Raw genomic sequence first — 18,494 nt, 5'->3', positions numbered from 1 at the left:
TTCTGTATATTTGTTTGTTTTGGGTCTTTGCCATAAGTCATTCCCATGCTCCTTTCAGTGTACGAGAGTTCCAAGATTCAGTGTTCACATCCTTCTTCTTTTATTAAAGCTGATCTTTAGTTTCAGGTTTCTCAGTCATCATAATTATATAGTATCATCTTTTATTTATGCGCCTCAAGTGCCTTTTTTGTCCTGGCTGTTGTAAGACCATGGGCAGTGATGGAAAACATTGGTGAAATAGAAGCTGTAAATGTAATCAGCCCATATCTATCATTGCAGTGAATGATAATTTGTTCACTTTTTGTCATCTTGCACCTTGTTCCTTTTGTCTGGATCCATTAGTCAGTTTTGCAAATCTGCTGTCAGTTTTCTTTGTCATCCTTTTTCTTCTTAACCCATTCTTTACTTTCTGTGCTCTTCACCATGTCTTTGGATCTTCCTCAACCAGCACCTTGCTGTGACCAGAGATTACAGTTCGGAGTGTATGAGACGCTACAGCTGGACTCCTGACACTATGGATCACAGCCACAACACTGTGTCTAGCCCAATTCACTCTGGGTAAGAACAGCTGCACTCTCATCCAGCCTGGGAAGATGTTTCCCAGCATGCATACACTTACAGTACATGTGAAACGACACACATACTGCATGTGCATTCATATAACTATTTGCAGAAATCACACATTTTATATGCTTACTGCACGCAAATGTTTTACTGTCTTTTGCTCTCCCCCAAAGAGTCAATATTCAGCAAACTCTGCAGCACTGATGCAGACAAGGTGCAGGGCTGTGGGATTTCTGCAGTGCTGCTACTGTACACATTACATTAAAGCAACAAGACACACTTCACCCTCTAAAACTCTCGCGTCATACCATAAAACCAGAGACATGGCCGATGAGTTCCCCCACGTTCACTGCCATCATTCTATTTTTATCATTAGGGAAACAAACCGCATACTTTGTGAGCTCATGGTACAGTGGCTCATGTGTTTCACTTAGATAAACCGATGCGTCTTTTACATACTTTGAATATATGACATCATAAAGTGTTAAGATCTGCTCAGAATGGAGCGTGCTGTCTTTGCACAGAACTTACATAACTGAAAATATCTTTGGTGTTACTGAGAATTTAAATAGTGGGATCTATCATTTTAAGTTTTGGTTCTTTCTTTCTATTTATGACACATTATTTTACCTTGTAAGTCTGCCTGTTTATTTAAATATTACTGTGTTCATTGTCATTTTGTCCTCATTTTTTTGTCCTTATTTTTACTAGATTCCTTGTTTTTTCACCTTTTTAGTCTTCTTTCATCTCGAGTAGTCATTAGAGATCCCACCAGTGATTATGGAACTGCTACTAAAACTAGGTTCTGGGGGTTTGCCTCCTGCATTGTCTCCCATGTGTTTATTTTGCAGCTTCTCCTCCCCGCTCCCTCAGTATGACTCCAGGTGATGACTGAGTTTGCTGCTCTCACCCATGATGGCGCAGTGATGTCACTCGCTCCTCCACCTCTGTCTCCCTCTCATCTCGTCACTGTCTCTTCCCTCTCCCGTCTGTGCCTTTGTCATCTGTGTGGTCTGGTGTTTCATTTGCACTGCTTAGATCTTAGAAGTTTGTAGTCGACATGTTTGGGACTCCTTCTTTATTGTGCTATTCCTTACTCTCTCATTACACATAAAAAATAACAACTCAGTCTTCTGCCAAAATATACAGGGATTCTACTGTTTGCAACATGCTTAGCAAGCAACACTTATGTGGAGAAAATTCAATGTGTGGCTTTAAATTAAAGCCGCACAGGCAGGTTTGTATGCCTACCCAAAACTTACTCCGTCTTCTTATTTGTGTAATTTGGTGTATTCGTGGGACGCCACAACGTGCTCTTGATTTGAAGAATACCGATCGTATCGACCCAAGTTGAAACATTAGTGCTGGTGTTTAATATTTGACCACTTAATGCTGCTTTACAGGGGCTGAATCTTTGGCACATGCTCACTTACAGCCTCAGTCCTGGAAACTAAACTTTCTACAACTTCATTAGCATCCAGTTTAGTTTCACACAGTGTTTAATTCCCTAAACTGAGGCAGGTGAAGGTGAGAACAGCCAAGTTTCAGAACTCAAAGCATCGTTTTTCTCCTCTCTATCGTCCTGTCTCTTCCTCTTTCTCTGTTTTTGTTACTTTCTGTCTTTTCCTTCACTTTATTTTGGTGTACGGTGATCACAGCATGGGAATCGTCCTCCCCACTTGTGTCCGTAGCTTTAGTCTATCTTTCTCTTTTGTCGCTGTTTTGTTTCCTACTCTGAAATGTTCTTCTTCATCTGGCAGGTTCTTGGTCAGTTTCATGGTGGATGCCCGTGGTGGTTCCATGAGGGGCAGCCGCCACAATGGCATGCGCATCATCATCCCTCCCAGGAAATGCACGGCACCCACACGTATTACTTGTCGCCTGGCTAAAAGACACAAACTGGCCTATCCTCCACCCATGGTAGAGGGTGAGGGGCTGGTCAGCCGACTGGTGGAGGTCGGACCTGCTGGGGCTCAGTTCCTTGGGTAAGTTTTTTCTTTTGTAGTAGGCTAGGAGGCAAATCAATTGTTTTGTTTTTTTAATATCTACTTACAAATCAGAAAGTGGTTTTAGATTGTGCACCCATTTAACGAAGATTATTATGCTCTGTTTCCTCAAAGTCCTGTGATTGTGGAGATCCCTCATTTTGGTTCAATGCGGGGGAAAGAGAGGGAGTTGATCGTGTTGAGGAGTGATAATGGTGACACGTGGAAGGAGCACCAGTCTGACACTAGACCAGAAGACCTCACAGAGCTGCTTTCTGGAATGGATGAAGGTAACAGGAAGGTTATTTAGTGTGGTCCACATTTTATCAACCATCTTTGGTAATTTTGTGTGGAGTTTGTTGTTCCCATGTTCTGCATGGGTTCTCTCTGGGTACTCAGGCTTCCTCCTGGAGTCTCAAGAGATGCAGTTAGTGGGGTTAGGTTAATTGGTGATTCTAAATTGGATGTAGGCATGAATGTGAGTGTGAATGGCTTTCTGTCTGTCTGTGTTAGCCTGTCCTGGGTCTTCCCTGCCTCTCGACCTATGACAGAACCCAGAATTGGATGAGCAGAAGATGGATAGATATTTATTAGAAAAGCAAATTGCTTTTGGATGCATTGAGTTCCATGTACAGTGAACAGCTATCATCTGATTACTACAGCATAAAACTTTCTGCCTTCCTGTCTTTGTTTGCAAATGGAGATTAATTGAAAGAGCTCATAAAAATCTAATGATCATTAGACAATTTGGTGCATTTCAGCCCAGTCCTGTTTTTGCTTTTTTATGGGCTGATTACCTGCAAGCTGACAAAGCCTGCAGAAATACCATTGATCAACTCAAACTACAAATGGAAATTACACAAACAGATATACTGCATATCTGTTGCAAATATCTGTTTATGAGTGCATAAGTACACATACACAAACACATATATAAATATATGTGTATGTAGGGCTGGGCCATATCATACCGTTCACGGTAATACCGGTATAATGTTGGGCAACGATAAGAAAATGAAATATCGCGATAGAATATGGGTAAAACGCGCATGTGCAGTGCCTTTGTTTTCATACGCACATGGCGGAAAAAGCATGACGGCGACGGAGAATAAGAAGGGCGAAAGCAGATCATTGAATGAAACGGATGAACCAGAATTGGTTTGTAAAAATGCTGCAACTTCAGTGGTGTGGAACTGGTTTAGCTTTCATCCGTCAGATACACAACAAAGCACTATTTTTGGTAGAGCATGCTAGCGGGCCATCGTTATTACCATGTTTATTGGAAAATACGGCACTTAAAATCAATCCTTTGATTTTTCTGAAAATCGACAGTGCCCCTTATAATCCCGTGTGCCTTATGTATGAATTCTGGTTGTGTTTACTGACCTTGAAACGATTTTATGTGGTACACGGCGCTCGAAAATCTGTCAAATGTTTTAGTACGACTTTGCTAAGCTACGAACCCGCACAGCTTGATGGATTGTCGGAGCATTACGGCTATCGTAGGCAGGAGCCTCGCGGAGTGATACGTACTGTGCTTCAACATAATATTACCGTATTGTGTGTGTGTATAACCTCTTTTTAAGTTTTGTGGATATTATACATGGTTATGCTGAGGATATGTCGGCCAATTTCCACTGGAAATGCCTTTTGGTTAAACTGTCAGCAAGGAATTTGCATTTGCACTGTTAAATTTTTATACAACTTTAATGCACACAGCTGCTTGTTTAAGTGAAAATACATTGATGGGGTTTTTTTTTGCACTAATAAAGTTGTGGAGTTGTAAAGTATTTTGTCTAGTGTCAATTATATCGTCAGTTATATCGTTATCACAAATTTTCAAATGTATATTGTGATAAATATTTTTGGTCATATCGCCCTGCTCTATGTGTATGCGTGTGTGTGAAATTCTTCTTCTCATCTCACAGAGATGGATAGTCCTGCCGAGTTGGAGAAGAAGCGTATTTGCCGCATCGTCACTGGAGATTTTCCACAGTATTTTGCTGTGGTGTCACGGATTAAGCAGGAATCTAATCATATGGGTCCTGATGGAGGAGTACTTTCTAGCAGTACTGTTCCCATGGTCCAGGCCTCATTCCCCCCAGGAGCTCTCACCAAGAAGATCCGTGTTGGCCTGCAGGTACAGTAGGACTCCTAATGCCCACTTAAGTTTGGTCTGTATGATTACTGTGCACTGATTTGTTTCTTACCATTCCTTTTAACTGCTTAGATCCCTTAATTTGTTAGAATATTTTAAAATTGCCTGATTTGGCAGTAATCTGAGTTTAATGGCCAAATATTTTTTCTGTACATCTTCCTGGCCTTCTGTTTAGGCCCAGCCTGTGCCAGATGACATGGTGAGGGCAGTCCTTGGCAACAGAGCCACCTTCAGCCCCATTGTCACTGTAGAGCCGAGGAGAAGAAAATTCCACAAGCCGATCACTATGACGATCCCTGTCCCACCTAGATCGGCAGAAGGCCATCCCATCGGCCATCGAGGCGAATCAGCACCCTGCCTGCGTCTCCTCTGCAGCATCACAGGTAAGTCGACCTGTGGATTAGTAGAGCATGACAATACTCTTGTGGTACCTCTATGCAAACAGCTTTTGCAGAATTAACATTTATTTCCAAGTATCCTTAAAAGATATCTTGACAGTCATTACATTACTTATATTTGTTTTAAAATGTTTTTACTATTATATAGCACTGTGCAAAAGTCTTGAGCCACCCATCATTAATTCTGTTTTGCTTCCAAAAAACAGGCTTTTTTTAAAGTGTCTTGAGCAACAATTCTCAATTTTGAAGGGTTTTTTTTTTTTGGAAATTGGCTATATTTTAATTAATTTTCAGTCCAGTCCTTTTACCTTGGCATTTTCTGAGGAAACTTTTTTGTGTTTGTTAAGCCACTTAACACTGCCCTAAATATGAATCATTTAAGTAGAGAAAAGGCACTTGGCAGGCCTAAAAAATGTCAAGCACTCACTCACAGCACTCAATATGTAAAGACAAAATCAGGAGAGAGATTCAACAGTGAGTGTTTATGGCTATTTGTAAAACCTGGTGGAGGCTTTGTCATGGTTTGGGGGATTGTTGAAGCAGTGTGTGATTATTGGAACAAAAAGCAGCCAGCATCCAACGAAAAGCTTTGAATGTCCTTCAAGAATCCTGGAGAACTTTTCCTGAAAGCTAATTAAAGAATATAAATGAAAGCTTGCTCAAGAGAGTTCAGGGTGTGTTGAAGAATAAAGGTGGTCATAACAAATACTGACTTTCAAGCTTATTAGAATTGTGAAAACTCTGCTTTTGCCTTATCTACTTTGTTTCCATTTATGTTTTCACATGTCAGTACACCTATTTTCCATTTTTCGAGGAATATATACAAAATGAAATAATAAATATAAGGAGTAGCTTAAGACTTTTGCACAGCACTGTACAAATCATTATGAGTCGAATAGTCTCATCAGGTCTACTTTGATAGTAAAAAATGCAGAGCTAAGAAGATAAAAGAACAGCGATTACGTAAGCTAAAAACTGCCCATGCTAAAAGGGCAGTGAGCTAAATTTTTGTCCCTGTTTTTAATGCAGGAGGAACCTCCCCTGCGCAGTGGGAGGACATCACAGGAACCACACCACTGTCCTTTGTAACTGACTGCGTTTCCTTCACCACAAATGTTTCGGCCAGGTGAGACACACTCGTATGTTATACATACGGCAAATCAGAACTGGACCACTGCATATATAAATGTCAGTCAATCGTCATGAAATGATCTTGCTGACAAACAGACAGACAAACAAATGGCACCCATGTTATACCTCTGACTTGAATGATCAGATTATTTTGGATGGCAAAGTATTAAGAAAATTACTAAATTTTGATTAATTGGACTAATTATGGAGTGAAACTGTTACATTTGTGGAGGGAGAGTATAGTACATTGAGCCCTAGAAACAGGTGTAACTTTCTTTATTAATAATAAATAATAATGACTAGATGTATCAATAATAAAGGTAGTAGGTTAAAGTATGGTTGATTCAGTGTATATTTATCAATATCAAATATCAGTGTATATTTGATATTTTCTGGAGACCTTGATAATAAAAGCAGTTAGTTGCAGGTCTAGTCTCACCTCAGTGGAAGTCCCAACAAGTAACCCAAGAGAGTTTAATTCTCTTCCAGAAAACATTATTGTGAGCTTCAAAATATTGAAAGTGTATTTGCAGAAGTTGGCAGTAAATGCCCAAATATACCACGAGATAAAAGCTCAAAAATGCAACCAGTTAGTTGACAGAATCCCGAGTTCCCCTCTGATAGAGTTACACTCAGTTACACATTTAACTGTGTGGTGCAAAGTCAGTAAACAGATTGTTGAGGTTTGCTGTTAAACTGACCTCAGCAAGTGAACCTTTCAGTTACATTACGCAAAGTCATGATTTTCCATCCTAACTTGATTTAAATCATGTGGTGAGTGTGTAACCTGATACTAACAGAGCAGCCTTTGGTACTCTATAATTAGATTACTGCACAAATGTCATGTGTCTTTTTGCATCCTTCAGAGAAATAGCCAAGTTTGTTTGATCACTTAGATTATTACTTAGAATGACTGTTATACACCTGTGAGAAGATTCATACAAAATTGCTTTATTTATTTACTTTTTGTGTTGCCTCGGATCTTTCCCCCTCAGGTTTTGGCTCGCAGACTGTCACCAGATTCCTGAGACGGTGAGTCTAGCGTCTCAGTTATACCGGGAGCTGATCTGCGTGCCGTACCTGGCCAAATTTGTGGTGTTCGCCAAGATGAATGATGCTGTTGAGGCTCGGCTGCGCTGCTTCTGCATGACGGACGACAAAGTGGACAAGACCCTCGAGCAGCAGGAGAACTTTGAGGAGGTGGCCCGCAGCAAAGATATTGAGGTGGGATGGGCATGCAAACAAATGTTCTGCAGTAAGAGAGTCTAATAAAAACTGCACTGACAGATAAAATAAAACAATGTGCTGTGATTCTATATTTTTGGATAATGGATTTCTGTAGGTTCTTGAGGGCAAACCGATCTACATGGATTGTTATGGCAATCTTTCCCCTCTTGCCAAAAGCGGGCAGCAGCTGGTATTTAACTTCTTCTCCTTCAAGGAAAACAGGCTTCCTTTCAACGTAAAGGTATAGGATGTGTTCTTCCTGTCACTCTCTCTTAGCATTTGCTGTAGCCTCCTTTATACAGGTGCATTTAAGAAACAACTCTCTTTCCTTGAGTCTGCATTAATTATCTCATGTTCTGTACATGCTGATGTACATGTGCATGCTTATAAATGGATTATATTTTTCCCTGTTATATCTTTACTTGTATATAAAAACACTGCAATAGGTTGAGGTGCAATGAAATTTACTCCTAGAATTAAGAAGAAATGCATTTTTTTTAGTGACATTAGGTTTCGTTGAACAAGTGTTTACTGTCTTTTGCAGATCAGAGACATGGGCCAAGAACCATGTGGGCGCCTCTCCTTCCTGAGAGAGCCAAAAACCACAAAAGGCCTTCCACAGACTGCCATATGCAATTTGAATATCACACTGCCAACCCACAAGAAGGTACGATTTCCATGATTAAACTGTTGATTCTTTTAGGCCACATCATATCATCTACATGTAAATGAACCAGTTGAAGAACAACAAACTGTCCTCCCGAGACCAAGAGAAATCTTTGAAGCTCACCTGGTTTAGAAGTGACTGCCTGCTCCTTGTGTCTTTTATTAATGTTAAAGCCTGTGCCAGTCATAAGACCCCACAATGTACACATTGCAGCCACACATGCACATCATGCTTTGCTCTAGTGCCTGGCTCTTTGTGGGTACATAAAAATTATGCCAAAAAACAACAAAACAATACTTTGTTTGTTTGTTTGTTGTGGTGTTGATTGATCACAAACTGTATTTACTTTGCTTTTGCTTTTGTTTATTTTGCTGTTCGTTTTTATTAATCCCATAGATTTTTGATGCTTTTTGTTGTTTTTGCTGCTCCATTTTCATCCCCTGAGTTTTATTTTCACCTCCCGCTCACTATAACTTCCCTGCTCTCCATTGTGTCATCTCTCTCCTCTCCTGAAATGCATCTTGGAATACCACAGGATATGGAGTCTGATCCTGATGATGAGGTAAACAAATTCTTCATCATCACACGAAGCCGCTTCTTCTTTGTCGTCCTTTCTGTTGGCTTTACTGCAGAGAACATTGTAAATATGCGTTTTGCAAATACCTTACCTCAGTTCTGTACCTAAATGTGGAAGATGCTTCTGAGCGCACGCTTTTACACAGCCGTGTCAATCCTGACCCTGCAGTGCATGAGTGGAAATGGCAATTGTTTTAATCTGCAAGGATTTATTTATCGTTGTCTCCATCCCAAGTCCAGTGGAGCCAGTTGCTGTATCACATCTCGGCTTGTTTTTCATCACTATCTTATTTTCCATACATGTTAAACAGGACTTTGTCATTACTATAAACATATAGAGACTTTGGTATATTTTGTCAGCCGGACGTGTAACCCTAACTTTTATTATTTATCCACTCAGTCGTTGTTTTTTTGTATTGGGGTTTCTCGTATTTTTTGTCTTTTTCCTTGGCTTTTCTGTAACAATAGTACTAACTCTCTCCACTGCATGGCAAAACATTTATGGAAGAGTATTCCAACAATAAACGTTTATTTCAACAACATTGTGATATTGGAATAGTTAAGGTTCGGCAAACAAGTTCATTAGGATTTGCAAAAAGCTGTAGTCATAGTTTCAAAAACTTAGGCTGTTTGTCTGCAAAGAATAAACACACTGCACTCATTTTTTTTTGAGTTACCCAACTCTTTGCAAAAGCTACATTTCACACTGGTAATTGCTTTTACACTAAAAATTGGCATCAGATTAGATTTTAAATCATGAAATGCACATTTGTGAAATATGAACATTTGGAGAACCTATTGATACCAACACTGACACAGTTATTATTATTGACGTTTTAAGATTTACCATGACGTGAAGATGAGAAGAAATTTATTAAATATACCATACTTAACTGTAAGTTGCACCAAGTACTAGTGCAGGGATTACATGCAAATCATATATCATTTACAGTTTTTTGAAGACACATAACTGTAGTGCCTCCCTGTGCAAGTACTAACAGCATGCACTGCTAGACTAAAAAAGCAGGTTTATTTCCTTGCACTATAACTTCTAAATTAACAAGTTAACAAAAATATTTAGACTTATTTCTGTTAGTTTCAAGCACATTTTACTTCATTTTTATGTTGAAGCATCTTTTGTTCTTTTTTTGTTTGTTTCAGACTGAAAAGCCAGAGCGACGTCATACCTTTGCCTCCTTAGCTTTGCGTAAGCGCTACAGCTATTTGACCGACCCAGCAGCGAGTGAGTTTCCTATTTTTACCTACGTGAAATCTTTAATTGGTTTCAGATATTTATGTTATTTTAATCAGTTTTAGTGTCTGAAAGGTCCCATGATATAGTTTACATATTTCTACCTCTCATTTACATATAATATAGAACCCTGACAAAACATGTCCATCGAGCATTTATTCCTACCACCCAACACATACTCTTTTATCATCTTTCATTCCGCAAACATTTGCATGGTTTCCTGTGTGTCATGCTTTGCTTACCCACCCCATGTTGACAAAATGTCTCCCTGTTTTGACTGTTATGTTATTGTCACTGGTGTTATTGTCACTGTCTGTTCGTGTATCATTTGAACAGAAATGTTTTAATTCATGTTGAATAAAAATATTATTTTGAATTGTTCTCATTCTTTCAGCAGCCATTTCACTCTTTTATTGGCTTTATGATTGCGTGCGGCTGTGTATATTAACATGAAATAGGTTGCACTTTACATGAACTTTCTTCCCCCCACAGTGACTCTTTTAGAGCACAAGATTTGATTTAAAAACTTTTTTTTTTTTTGCCTTTAATGAAATCTTGGAATACCTTTTCTCACAGATATTATGTTTTAGGGCCGGAGCTCTTTCTTCTCGATCTACCATCTTTGCTTTATTTTAATATGTCTAAACTTGTCTTTCTGACAATTTTGTGAAAAGAGTTAGGATTATTTAATAATATACTTAGCTAGAGATAAAATTGTGACCATTTAAATAAATCTTCATTGCAGGTCACATTTTTTTGTAAAGTGCAACCTCATATTTTATTTTAAGTTGTGACCAAAATATTAAGGTGATATTTTTTTATTAATAATATACACTTGTGGGGTCACCTGGCATTGAAAATGTACTAAATGAAAAGAGAAAGACTTTTTAATCAAACGTACACAGTAAAAGGCACTGTTGTTAGGAGCAAATAGATTAAGCACATCAAAAGTCAATGGAATTGCATATTTTTGGTTATCATGACCTTTTTGTCACATATCATATCAAGCATTTTTGTTTTTTGTTTGTTTTGTTTATTTTTTCCAAGATCCATTCTGTTTTGAGTGTATTTATTCTCATTGCTCATCATCAATTGTAATATGGGCCTTTTACATTTCAAGTGTAAAATTATGCCTTTGAGAGTAATGCCCTTTCTGACTGACTCAAATTTCTCTTTCTGGTTTTTATGTTTTATTTCAAATTATTTTATGTTGGATTTTATTTTTACTTCCTTATTGCTTTTGGTTTAAATTATTGTTGAAGAAACAACTGATCGAAGCTCGCCGAGAACACAGCCTTCTAGCTACCCTCACAAACCTGTCTTTTCAACGAGACCTTATCAGGCGTGGTCGCCTGTTCCTGTCGCCGTCCCTGGCCAAGCCAAGTCTGGGTTTGGCTCCCTCTCCAGTTCGTCATCCAACACGCCCTCTGCCTCTCCATTAAAGTCTGTCTGGTCCATCAACTCTGCCTCCCCCATCAAGACAAACATCCCTGGATCACCTGCCTCTTCTGTAAAGTCAGTTAGTGACATAGCCTCTCCCATCCGATCTTACAGAACCATCTCCTCTCCTATAAAAACGGTAGTCCAGCAAGCTCAGTACCCCGTCCAGGTCAGCCCCAGTCCCCTTTCTTCACCGGGCAAAAGTGCCCCAGATCCTCTGTCTATGAAAGGATTGGCAGCATTGTCTGCTAGAACCTCCCCTTTAACTGTCCCTGAAAGAGGGAGCACTCTTCTTGAAAGATCATCTATGGGCATGACCCCGCCAAGCTCTCCCAAATCTTCTCTGAGTATGTTCAGTTCACCCCTGCCATATAAGACCGTTATGGGAGGATCTAGTGGCACTGCATCGTCCTCATCACCTATAAAAACTGTACCTGGTCTCTCTTCTGTGCGTTCCTTTGCCTCTGATGTCACAAGCCCTGCAAGAAACCTGTTTTCGTCCCTTTCATCACCACTGAAATCCAACTCCTCCCCAAGTGCTGCAGCTTTGATCAATGGAAGTGTCTCGCCCACAAAGTACCGTTCTTCATCCCCAACATCTCTTCTCTCCAGCAGTCTGCAAGAGAGGATACAAGCAACCACCAATGCTGCAACCACAAGTGTCAATGCAGCATTTGATGAAGTTGAAAAAACATTCAATTCTTGCTCTGCAGGCTATGGCACTCTGAAGTCCATGTCTTCTTCTGCGTCTTCCTCATATCAGTCCATTAGATCCTCAGCTTCTAATTCCCTGTATCCCTCACTAAGATCCCCCACTAATGTTACCACTGCTGTAACGTCCAGTACAATGACTGTTCCAGTGTATTCTGTTATTAATGTGCTGCCAGACAACCAGTTTAAAAAGTTACCCGAGGTGTCAAAGTCAGCTGCTGCTCTTCTATCCCCAAGGAAGACTGTGCCAGTTGAGGTAAATGCTCAGTTGCAGTCTTCCTTTGCCAAAACACTTTCCCCTATCAAAGCTCCCTTTTCTGCTGGCCTCAAGTCAAATACCACATCACCACTGTCATCTAGCCAAGAGATTCTGAAGGATGTAGCTGAAATGAAGGAGGACTTGATTCGAATGTCAGCCATTTTGCAGACAGACCCAAATTCCACAGCAAATAAAGGATTTCAGTCTGATTCTCCCAGAGAGGCTAAGATAGAAGATGAGGAGCCATATCGGATTGTGGAGAAAGTAAAGCAAGACTTGGTAAAAGTCAGTGAAATCCTCACTAAAGATGGTGTGAAGGATGGTAGGGTTTCCCTGGCCAGGGATTCATTGGATGACATACATTTCTCGAAAGTACAAGTTGAACAACCGCCAAGCAACTGGAGCTATCCCCCAAGATATGAGACAGTGGTCCCTCAAGCCAAGAAAACAATTCCTGATCGAGATTTCAATCTGTCCAAAGTGGTTGACTACCTGGCCACTGATGTGGGCAGCAGCTCTTTCACCAAACTGTATGATACAAAGCATAAAGCAGATGAGAGCAAAAGAGAAGAAGATGGGAAAGAGAAGCAGAAACGTGTTTTAAAACCCACCATAGCAGTTCAGGAACATAAGCTCAAAATGCCTCCAACAAACATGAGGTCTTCTTCTTCTGACAAGGAGATCAGTAAAATAGCTGATACGCTTTTTGGAGCAGATACTGTGCTAGAATCCCCTGATGATATCTCACATGAACAAGATAAAAGCCCTCTCTCAGACAGTGGCTTTGAGACCAGAAGTGAAAGAACACCCTCTGCCCCTCAAAGTGCAGAAGGCATGGGCCCCAAAGCCCTTTTTCAGGATATCCCAGTTCCACCAGTGATCACTGAGACTAGAACTGAGGTTGTCCATGTCATCAGGAGTTATGAGTCTCCAGAGGACAACAAACAACCTGCAATGGAGGATGCTCACCCAGTAAGATATATTGATTCAGATCCTAAAGGGCATCAAAATCAAACTACGTCAACTGCAGACCAGAATAAATGCTATTCAATTAAAGTCAGCCCTGACGAAGATCCCATGGGGAAAGGGATGAGGGTAAAGGAGGAAACTCACATCACTACCACCACCAGGATGGTGTACCACAAACCACCTGGCAAAGAATCAGCATCTGAGAGGTGTGAGGAGACGATGTCTGTGCATGACATAATGAAGGCATTTCAGTCAGGCAAAGACCCTTCTAGAGAGCTGGCTGGACTGTTTGAACACAAGTCAAACAATGAGGAAACATCTCAGAGAGTCCTCGAGGATCTCAACTCCAAGCCTAAAGTTGAAAGAATAATTGAGGTTCATATTGAAAAGGGCAATAAAACAGAACCAACAGAAGTCATCATCAGAGAGACAAAAAACCATGCAGAGAAGGAAATGTACTACTATCCAGGGAATAGACAAGATGAGGAAGAGACCGAGGAGTCTCTCCCAGTGTACCTTGACTCCCCAAGAGTGAACACACCCATGTCCCAGGAGGAAGACAGTCGCCCTAATTCAGCCCAGCTCATGACAGATGACTCTTACAAAACTCTAAAGCTACTTAGCCAACAGTCTGTTGAGTACAATGAGGATGAGTCATCAGAGCTTAGAGGGGAGTCTTACAATTTTGCAGAGAAAATGCTACTCTCTGAGAAATTTGACCAATCTCATTCTGACACAGAAGAATATTTGAGAGATAGGTCTCGCTTCTGCTCACCAGATAGAAGCAGTCACAGTGAGGGTAGATCAGTTGGGCCAAGGACAGAGTATGTCTTTAGGTCAACAAGAAACGTCTTTGATAAATCTGGACGAATGGCCAATGTTGATGACAACTTTGACAAACTGACACTTTTGCAATATTCATCTGAGCCTGGTAGCCCGAAGCAGTCTGTTTGGATGCGTGTGTCAGATGACACACAGAATAAAGACAGAGAACAGCTTATATATGAGGACAGGGTGGACAGAACTGTAAAAGAGGCAGAGGAAAAACTAAGTGAGGTGTCTCAGTTCTTCCGTGATAAAACAGAACAGCTCAATGATGAGTTGTCATCTCCAGAGAAGAAATCTCGTAGACCAGACTTCAGAGAATCACGGTCAGGGCCCAGCTCTACACACAGCAGTCCAGAAAGATCAGCTTATAGGAGTAGTGGGGAAGAGTGGAGCAGGGAAAGGCTTCGAGACAGGTTCACCTCCAGTGACAGGAAATGTGCCAGTTTACCAAGCAGTCCAGAAAGGAGAGTATTGTTACAGTATTGTGATTCAGACTCAAGAAGACAAGGTGATGGTAAATCACAGGTAACTACAGGTGAAAACCCTAAACCTTTTCAGATGTCTTCCTCCAAAGTCAGTGCAGTGAGGCTAAAGTTTGAGCAAGAGGCTCAAAGGCAAGATAGGAGTCCTCAGGGTGTCCAAAGTTCAAATCCCCCTATCAGAAAGCTCCAGGAAAGTAAGCTTCCTGTTTACCAGGTATTTGCTGGTTCAGGTGTCCCAAAAACCGGAGATGGTGTGGGAAATCAGAGGAGTTGTCAAGAGAGTGAAACAAATAAGTTCTCACCCAAGCATGAGACTAGTGGAAAAGATCAAGAAGAGAGCAAGTTATTCAGAACATGGGAGAACCAGGGGTATGGAAACTATAAACCTCAATCTCCCAAACTACCTAATTCATTAATCCATGATTCTATGAAAGGCAGCAATAATAGTGATTCCCAAAGACAAGAAACAACAAAAAAAATAATCTACACAGAATTTGTTGTCCGAGAAAGTCCAACCAGCAACGATAGTCTAAAAAAAAACTCGGAATCACAAATTCCTGTAAGAAAGCCATCTAATTTCTCAGAAAATCAGAAATCTTCCCCTTTAAAATCTGATACCCCTATTGAACCATTTGAGAGGGCAGGGTCTCATAGTTCAGCTCGAAATCGGGTGCACAGTAGCTCTGACTCCAACAAGTCTACCCGTGGATCATCATTAGGAAAATCCACAGATTCATCAGAGGGTAGCCAGTCAAATGTAGTGTGTAATGGTATTGATAGTGACCAAGTAGAATATTTGGATCAAGTAACTCCTGTAGTTGTAACTGAGGGTTTTAAAGATATTAAGCCCTTGCCTGTTTATGTCAGCATCCAAGTAGGAAAGCAGTATGAGAAAGAGACAGCTTCAGGTCAGCTGGGAACATACAAAAAGATAGTAAGCCATGAGAGTAGGACAGTGCATGAAACTAGGGGTGCATTTTACTCTGTCAAACAAAAGCAGTCGCCATCGCCTCAAGGAAGTCCAGAAGATGACACTCTAGAACAAGTGACTTTCATGGAAAGCTCTGGGAAAAGTCCTGTTACCCCTGAGACCCCCAGCTCAGAGGAAATGAGCCTGACCTCCAGAACGCCAGACTCTGTGATAGGCTTCATGCCTGGTATGCCAAGTCCTATCCCAGAGGAGTCTGAGGAGGAAGAAGGAAAGACCTTCGTCTACAAAGAGCCCTCAAAGGAAAAACCTAAGCCAGCTTCCCCAGAGAATAAAAAGCAGGATGGAGAGAGACAAAGGTCAAAGGACAAAAGAGTGGCTTATATAGAGTTTCCACCACCTCCTCCTATAGAAGCAGAACAGTCCAATCCAGAGAAAAGGGGTTCGTGTGCTTCTTCCTCAGAGACAGAGATGATGGAGGTTAACCTGCAAGAGGAACATGATAGACACCTCTTAGCTGAGCCAGTCATCAGGGTCCAGCCTCCATCCCCTATTCCCCCTGGAGCTGATAACAGTGACTCTAGTGATGATGAGTCCGTCTTTCATCCCATCCCACTCAAAAAGTATACATTTAAAATGAAGGAAGAAGGAGAGAAACGTCCAAAACCCAAAAAATCAGAGAAAAATGGAAATAAGGACTCTGGGATTAATGGTGTAGTAAAGGGAGAGGAGGCTGATTTTGAGCAAAATTGCAATGATCAGTCAATCACTGACTGCTCAATAGCGACCACTGCTGAGTTCTCTCATGACACAGATGCAACTGAAATTGACTCTTTAGATGGGTATGACCTTCAGGATGAGGATGATGGACTGAGTGAAGATCCAAAAACATCAAGTCTGTCTAATGATGGAAAAACAGCGGGTGCATTTAGCCAGTCCAAGCTTGAAGTGATAGAGGAAGAGAAATGTGAGGAAGGGGGAGATGGAAAGACTAAAATCAGTGCATCTTCTCTGCAAAGTAGTGGGGATGAAAAAGATTACACCCTTGAAGGAAGACATCCAGATAGACAGGGCTTTGGAGAAAACTACTTTGGCTATCAACTTGAAGAGGAGCTGAATTCACCCTTTAAAACAGTGGCTACCAAAGGTCTGGACTTTGACCCCTGGTCCACAAAAGGGGTTGATAATGAAGGGGTTTTTGAGTCCAAATCAAAAGATGATGACCCAAAACCCTACGGCTTATCAGTGGAGGACTCACAGGCTACAACTCCTGACACAACCCCTGCTCGAACACCAACTGATGAGAGCACACCGACTAGTGAGCCTAACCCTTTCCCTTTCCACGAAGGGAAGATGTTTGAGATGACCCGCAGTGGTGCTATTGACATGAGCAAGCGGGACTTTGTTGAAGAGAGGCTTCAGTTTTTCCAGATTGGTGAGCATTCCTCTGACCCTAAAACAGGGGAAAAGGGGCGAGGGGGCAAGATCCTGGGGGTACTTTCCTCTCAATCAAAAACAGGGGAGAGGGCCACTGTAGATGGAAAGGTGAAGGTTATAGATACTACCACAGACAGCAGCACTACACCAACAACACCAGCAGCAACTACAGCAAAATGCAGTCCTGCACAGCCTCGCAGTGACACTAGCTATGCTGGTACTGATGCCCCCATCTGTGAAGCCATAGCTGAAACTGCCTCGTCATGCACAATCACAGCCTCTAAAGTTGATTCAAAATTACGTACTCCTATTAAGATGGGCATAGCTGCCTCTATAACTGTGAAAAAAGACTCAGGGGATCTCACTGATTGTAAAGCTGAGTTATCTGAGGGCCAGCTGGTGCCAGAATACATTAGTATAGAGGGGCAGTCTACAGACAGCAAGTCTAGCAGCCACACTTCGCCCAGATTAGAAAGAAGAGATTACCCCTCTGAAAACTGCAACAACAATAATAACCTTGAGTCCTCCAGTGTACAGGCCAACTACATACAGTGTGGCAGTGTGGTGTTTAATTTGCAGTCCTCTTCTGAACCCACCCTCCAAAAAGCTAGTAGGATAGAAACGCTTTGCTGTAGGGAATTAGAAGAAAGAGTGGAAGTGCACAGCAGTAGTCAGGTGCAGGAGGAGAAAAATGAAACAGTTAAAGAAAATGAAGTGAAGCAGCCCAAGTCAAGACTTCCAGTTAAAGCATCAGGGTGGTCATTTCACACACAGGGAACAGCCATAGGTAAACAGAAGCCGAAACAAGCAGTGAAAGTTGAGGTTAAAAAAAGAGGTGAGCCAGCCATAGCCAAAGTAGAGCCCAGGTCTAGGATACCAATAAAGGATGTTAAAAAGAGCAGCCCTGCTACTTCAGCTAGCTCAGTTGTTTCAGTTCGGGTTACCTCACAGCCAATGAGGGCACTGGCCACAGAGAGAGCAGCCATACAGTTGCCCTCAAGGCTTCCACTGAAGGACAGGCATCAGATCAGCAGTGTCGCAATTGAGGGAGTATGTAGACCAGACAGACAGGAAAACCCTAGTGAGCTTTGTAAGCGCACCATCGAATACTTTAAAGACATTAGCGGGGAGACGCTAAAGTTGGTGGACCGCCTGTCAGACGAGGAGAAAAAGACGCAGACAGAGCAGTCGGAGGAAGACAGCACCTCCCGGAGCACCTCTCTGTCGGACGCCTCCCAGCCTTCCCAGCCCTCCCAGCCCTCCCGCTCATCCAGGTCTGGTAGAGGTTCGAGGGCTGAGGCCGGGGCCGCGTCCATAAGGGCAAAGGTGGCGACGACGGACAGGGCCTCCGGCAGTGAGAGGAGCAGGAGGAGTAGGCGGACTGGTGGGAAGGAGGGCAGTCAGGGACTCACAGGGTCTCGAACGCCTCCCATCGCGGAGATCAAGCCTAGTTTGTAAAATTTTCACACTATGTTTAAAATA

General features: G+C 41.7%; 1 protein-coding gene across 34 annotated transcripts in view; it reads left to right on the top strand.

The window, feature by feature from the left end:
• The window catches only part of LOC134640385 (ankyrin-3-like), a 117,372-nt gene that overhangs the window by 85,810 nt on the left and 13,068 nt on the right, over positions 1–18,494 (top strand). For 20 of the 34 annotated variants that reach the window (XM_063492149.1, XM_063492155.1, XM_063492164.1 and 17 more), the window contains 13 exons: positions 449–558; positions 1,416–1,448; positions 2,325–2,549; positions 2,685–2,839; positions 4,478–4,689; positions 4,883–5,090; positions 6,135–6,231; positions 7,232–7,460; positions 7,579–7,704; positions 8,008–8,130; positions 8,666–8,692; positions 9,868–9,949; positions 11,221–18,462. In XM_063492149.1, the coding sequence (XP_063348219.1) occupies positions 449–558; positions 1,416–1,448; positions 2,325–2,549; positions 2,685–2,839; positions 4,478–4,689; positions 4,883–5,090; positions 6,135–6,231; positions 7,232–7,460; positions 7,579–7,704; positions 8,008–8,130; positions 8,666–8,692; positions 9,868–9,949; positions 11,221–18,462 (8,869 nt within the window). The remainder of the gene's footprint in view (positions 1–448; positions 559–1,415; positions 1,449–2,324; positions 2,550–2,684; positions 2,840–4,477; positions 4,690–4,882; positions 5,091–6,134; positions 6,232–7,231; positions 7,461–7,578; positions 7,705–8,007; positions 8,131–8,665; positions 8,693–9,867; positions 9,950–11,220; positions 18,463–18,494) is intronic. The other 14 variants (XM_063492173.1, XM_063492174.1, XM_063492170.1 and 11 more) reach the window with 4 other exon arrangements.

The sequence above is a fragment of the Pelmatolapia mariae genome, linkage group LG13 (assembly GCF_036321145.2).
Source record: "Pelmatolapia mariae isolate MD_Pm_ZW linkage group LG13, Pm_UMD_F_2, whole genome shotgun sequence".
In the NCBI taxonomy this organism is placed as follows: domain Eukaryota; kingdom Metazoa; phylum Chordata; class Actinopteri; order Cichliformes; family Cichlidae; genus Pelmatolapia; species Pelmatolapia mariae.
The sequence above is the reverse complement of the archived record's forward strand: the minus strand, read 5'-3'. Positions and strand labels throughout refer to the sequence as shown.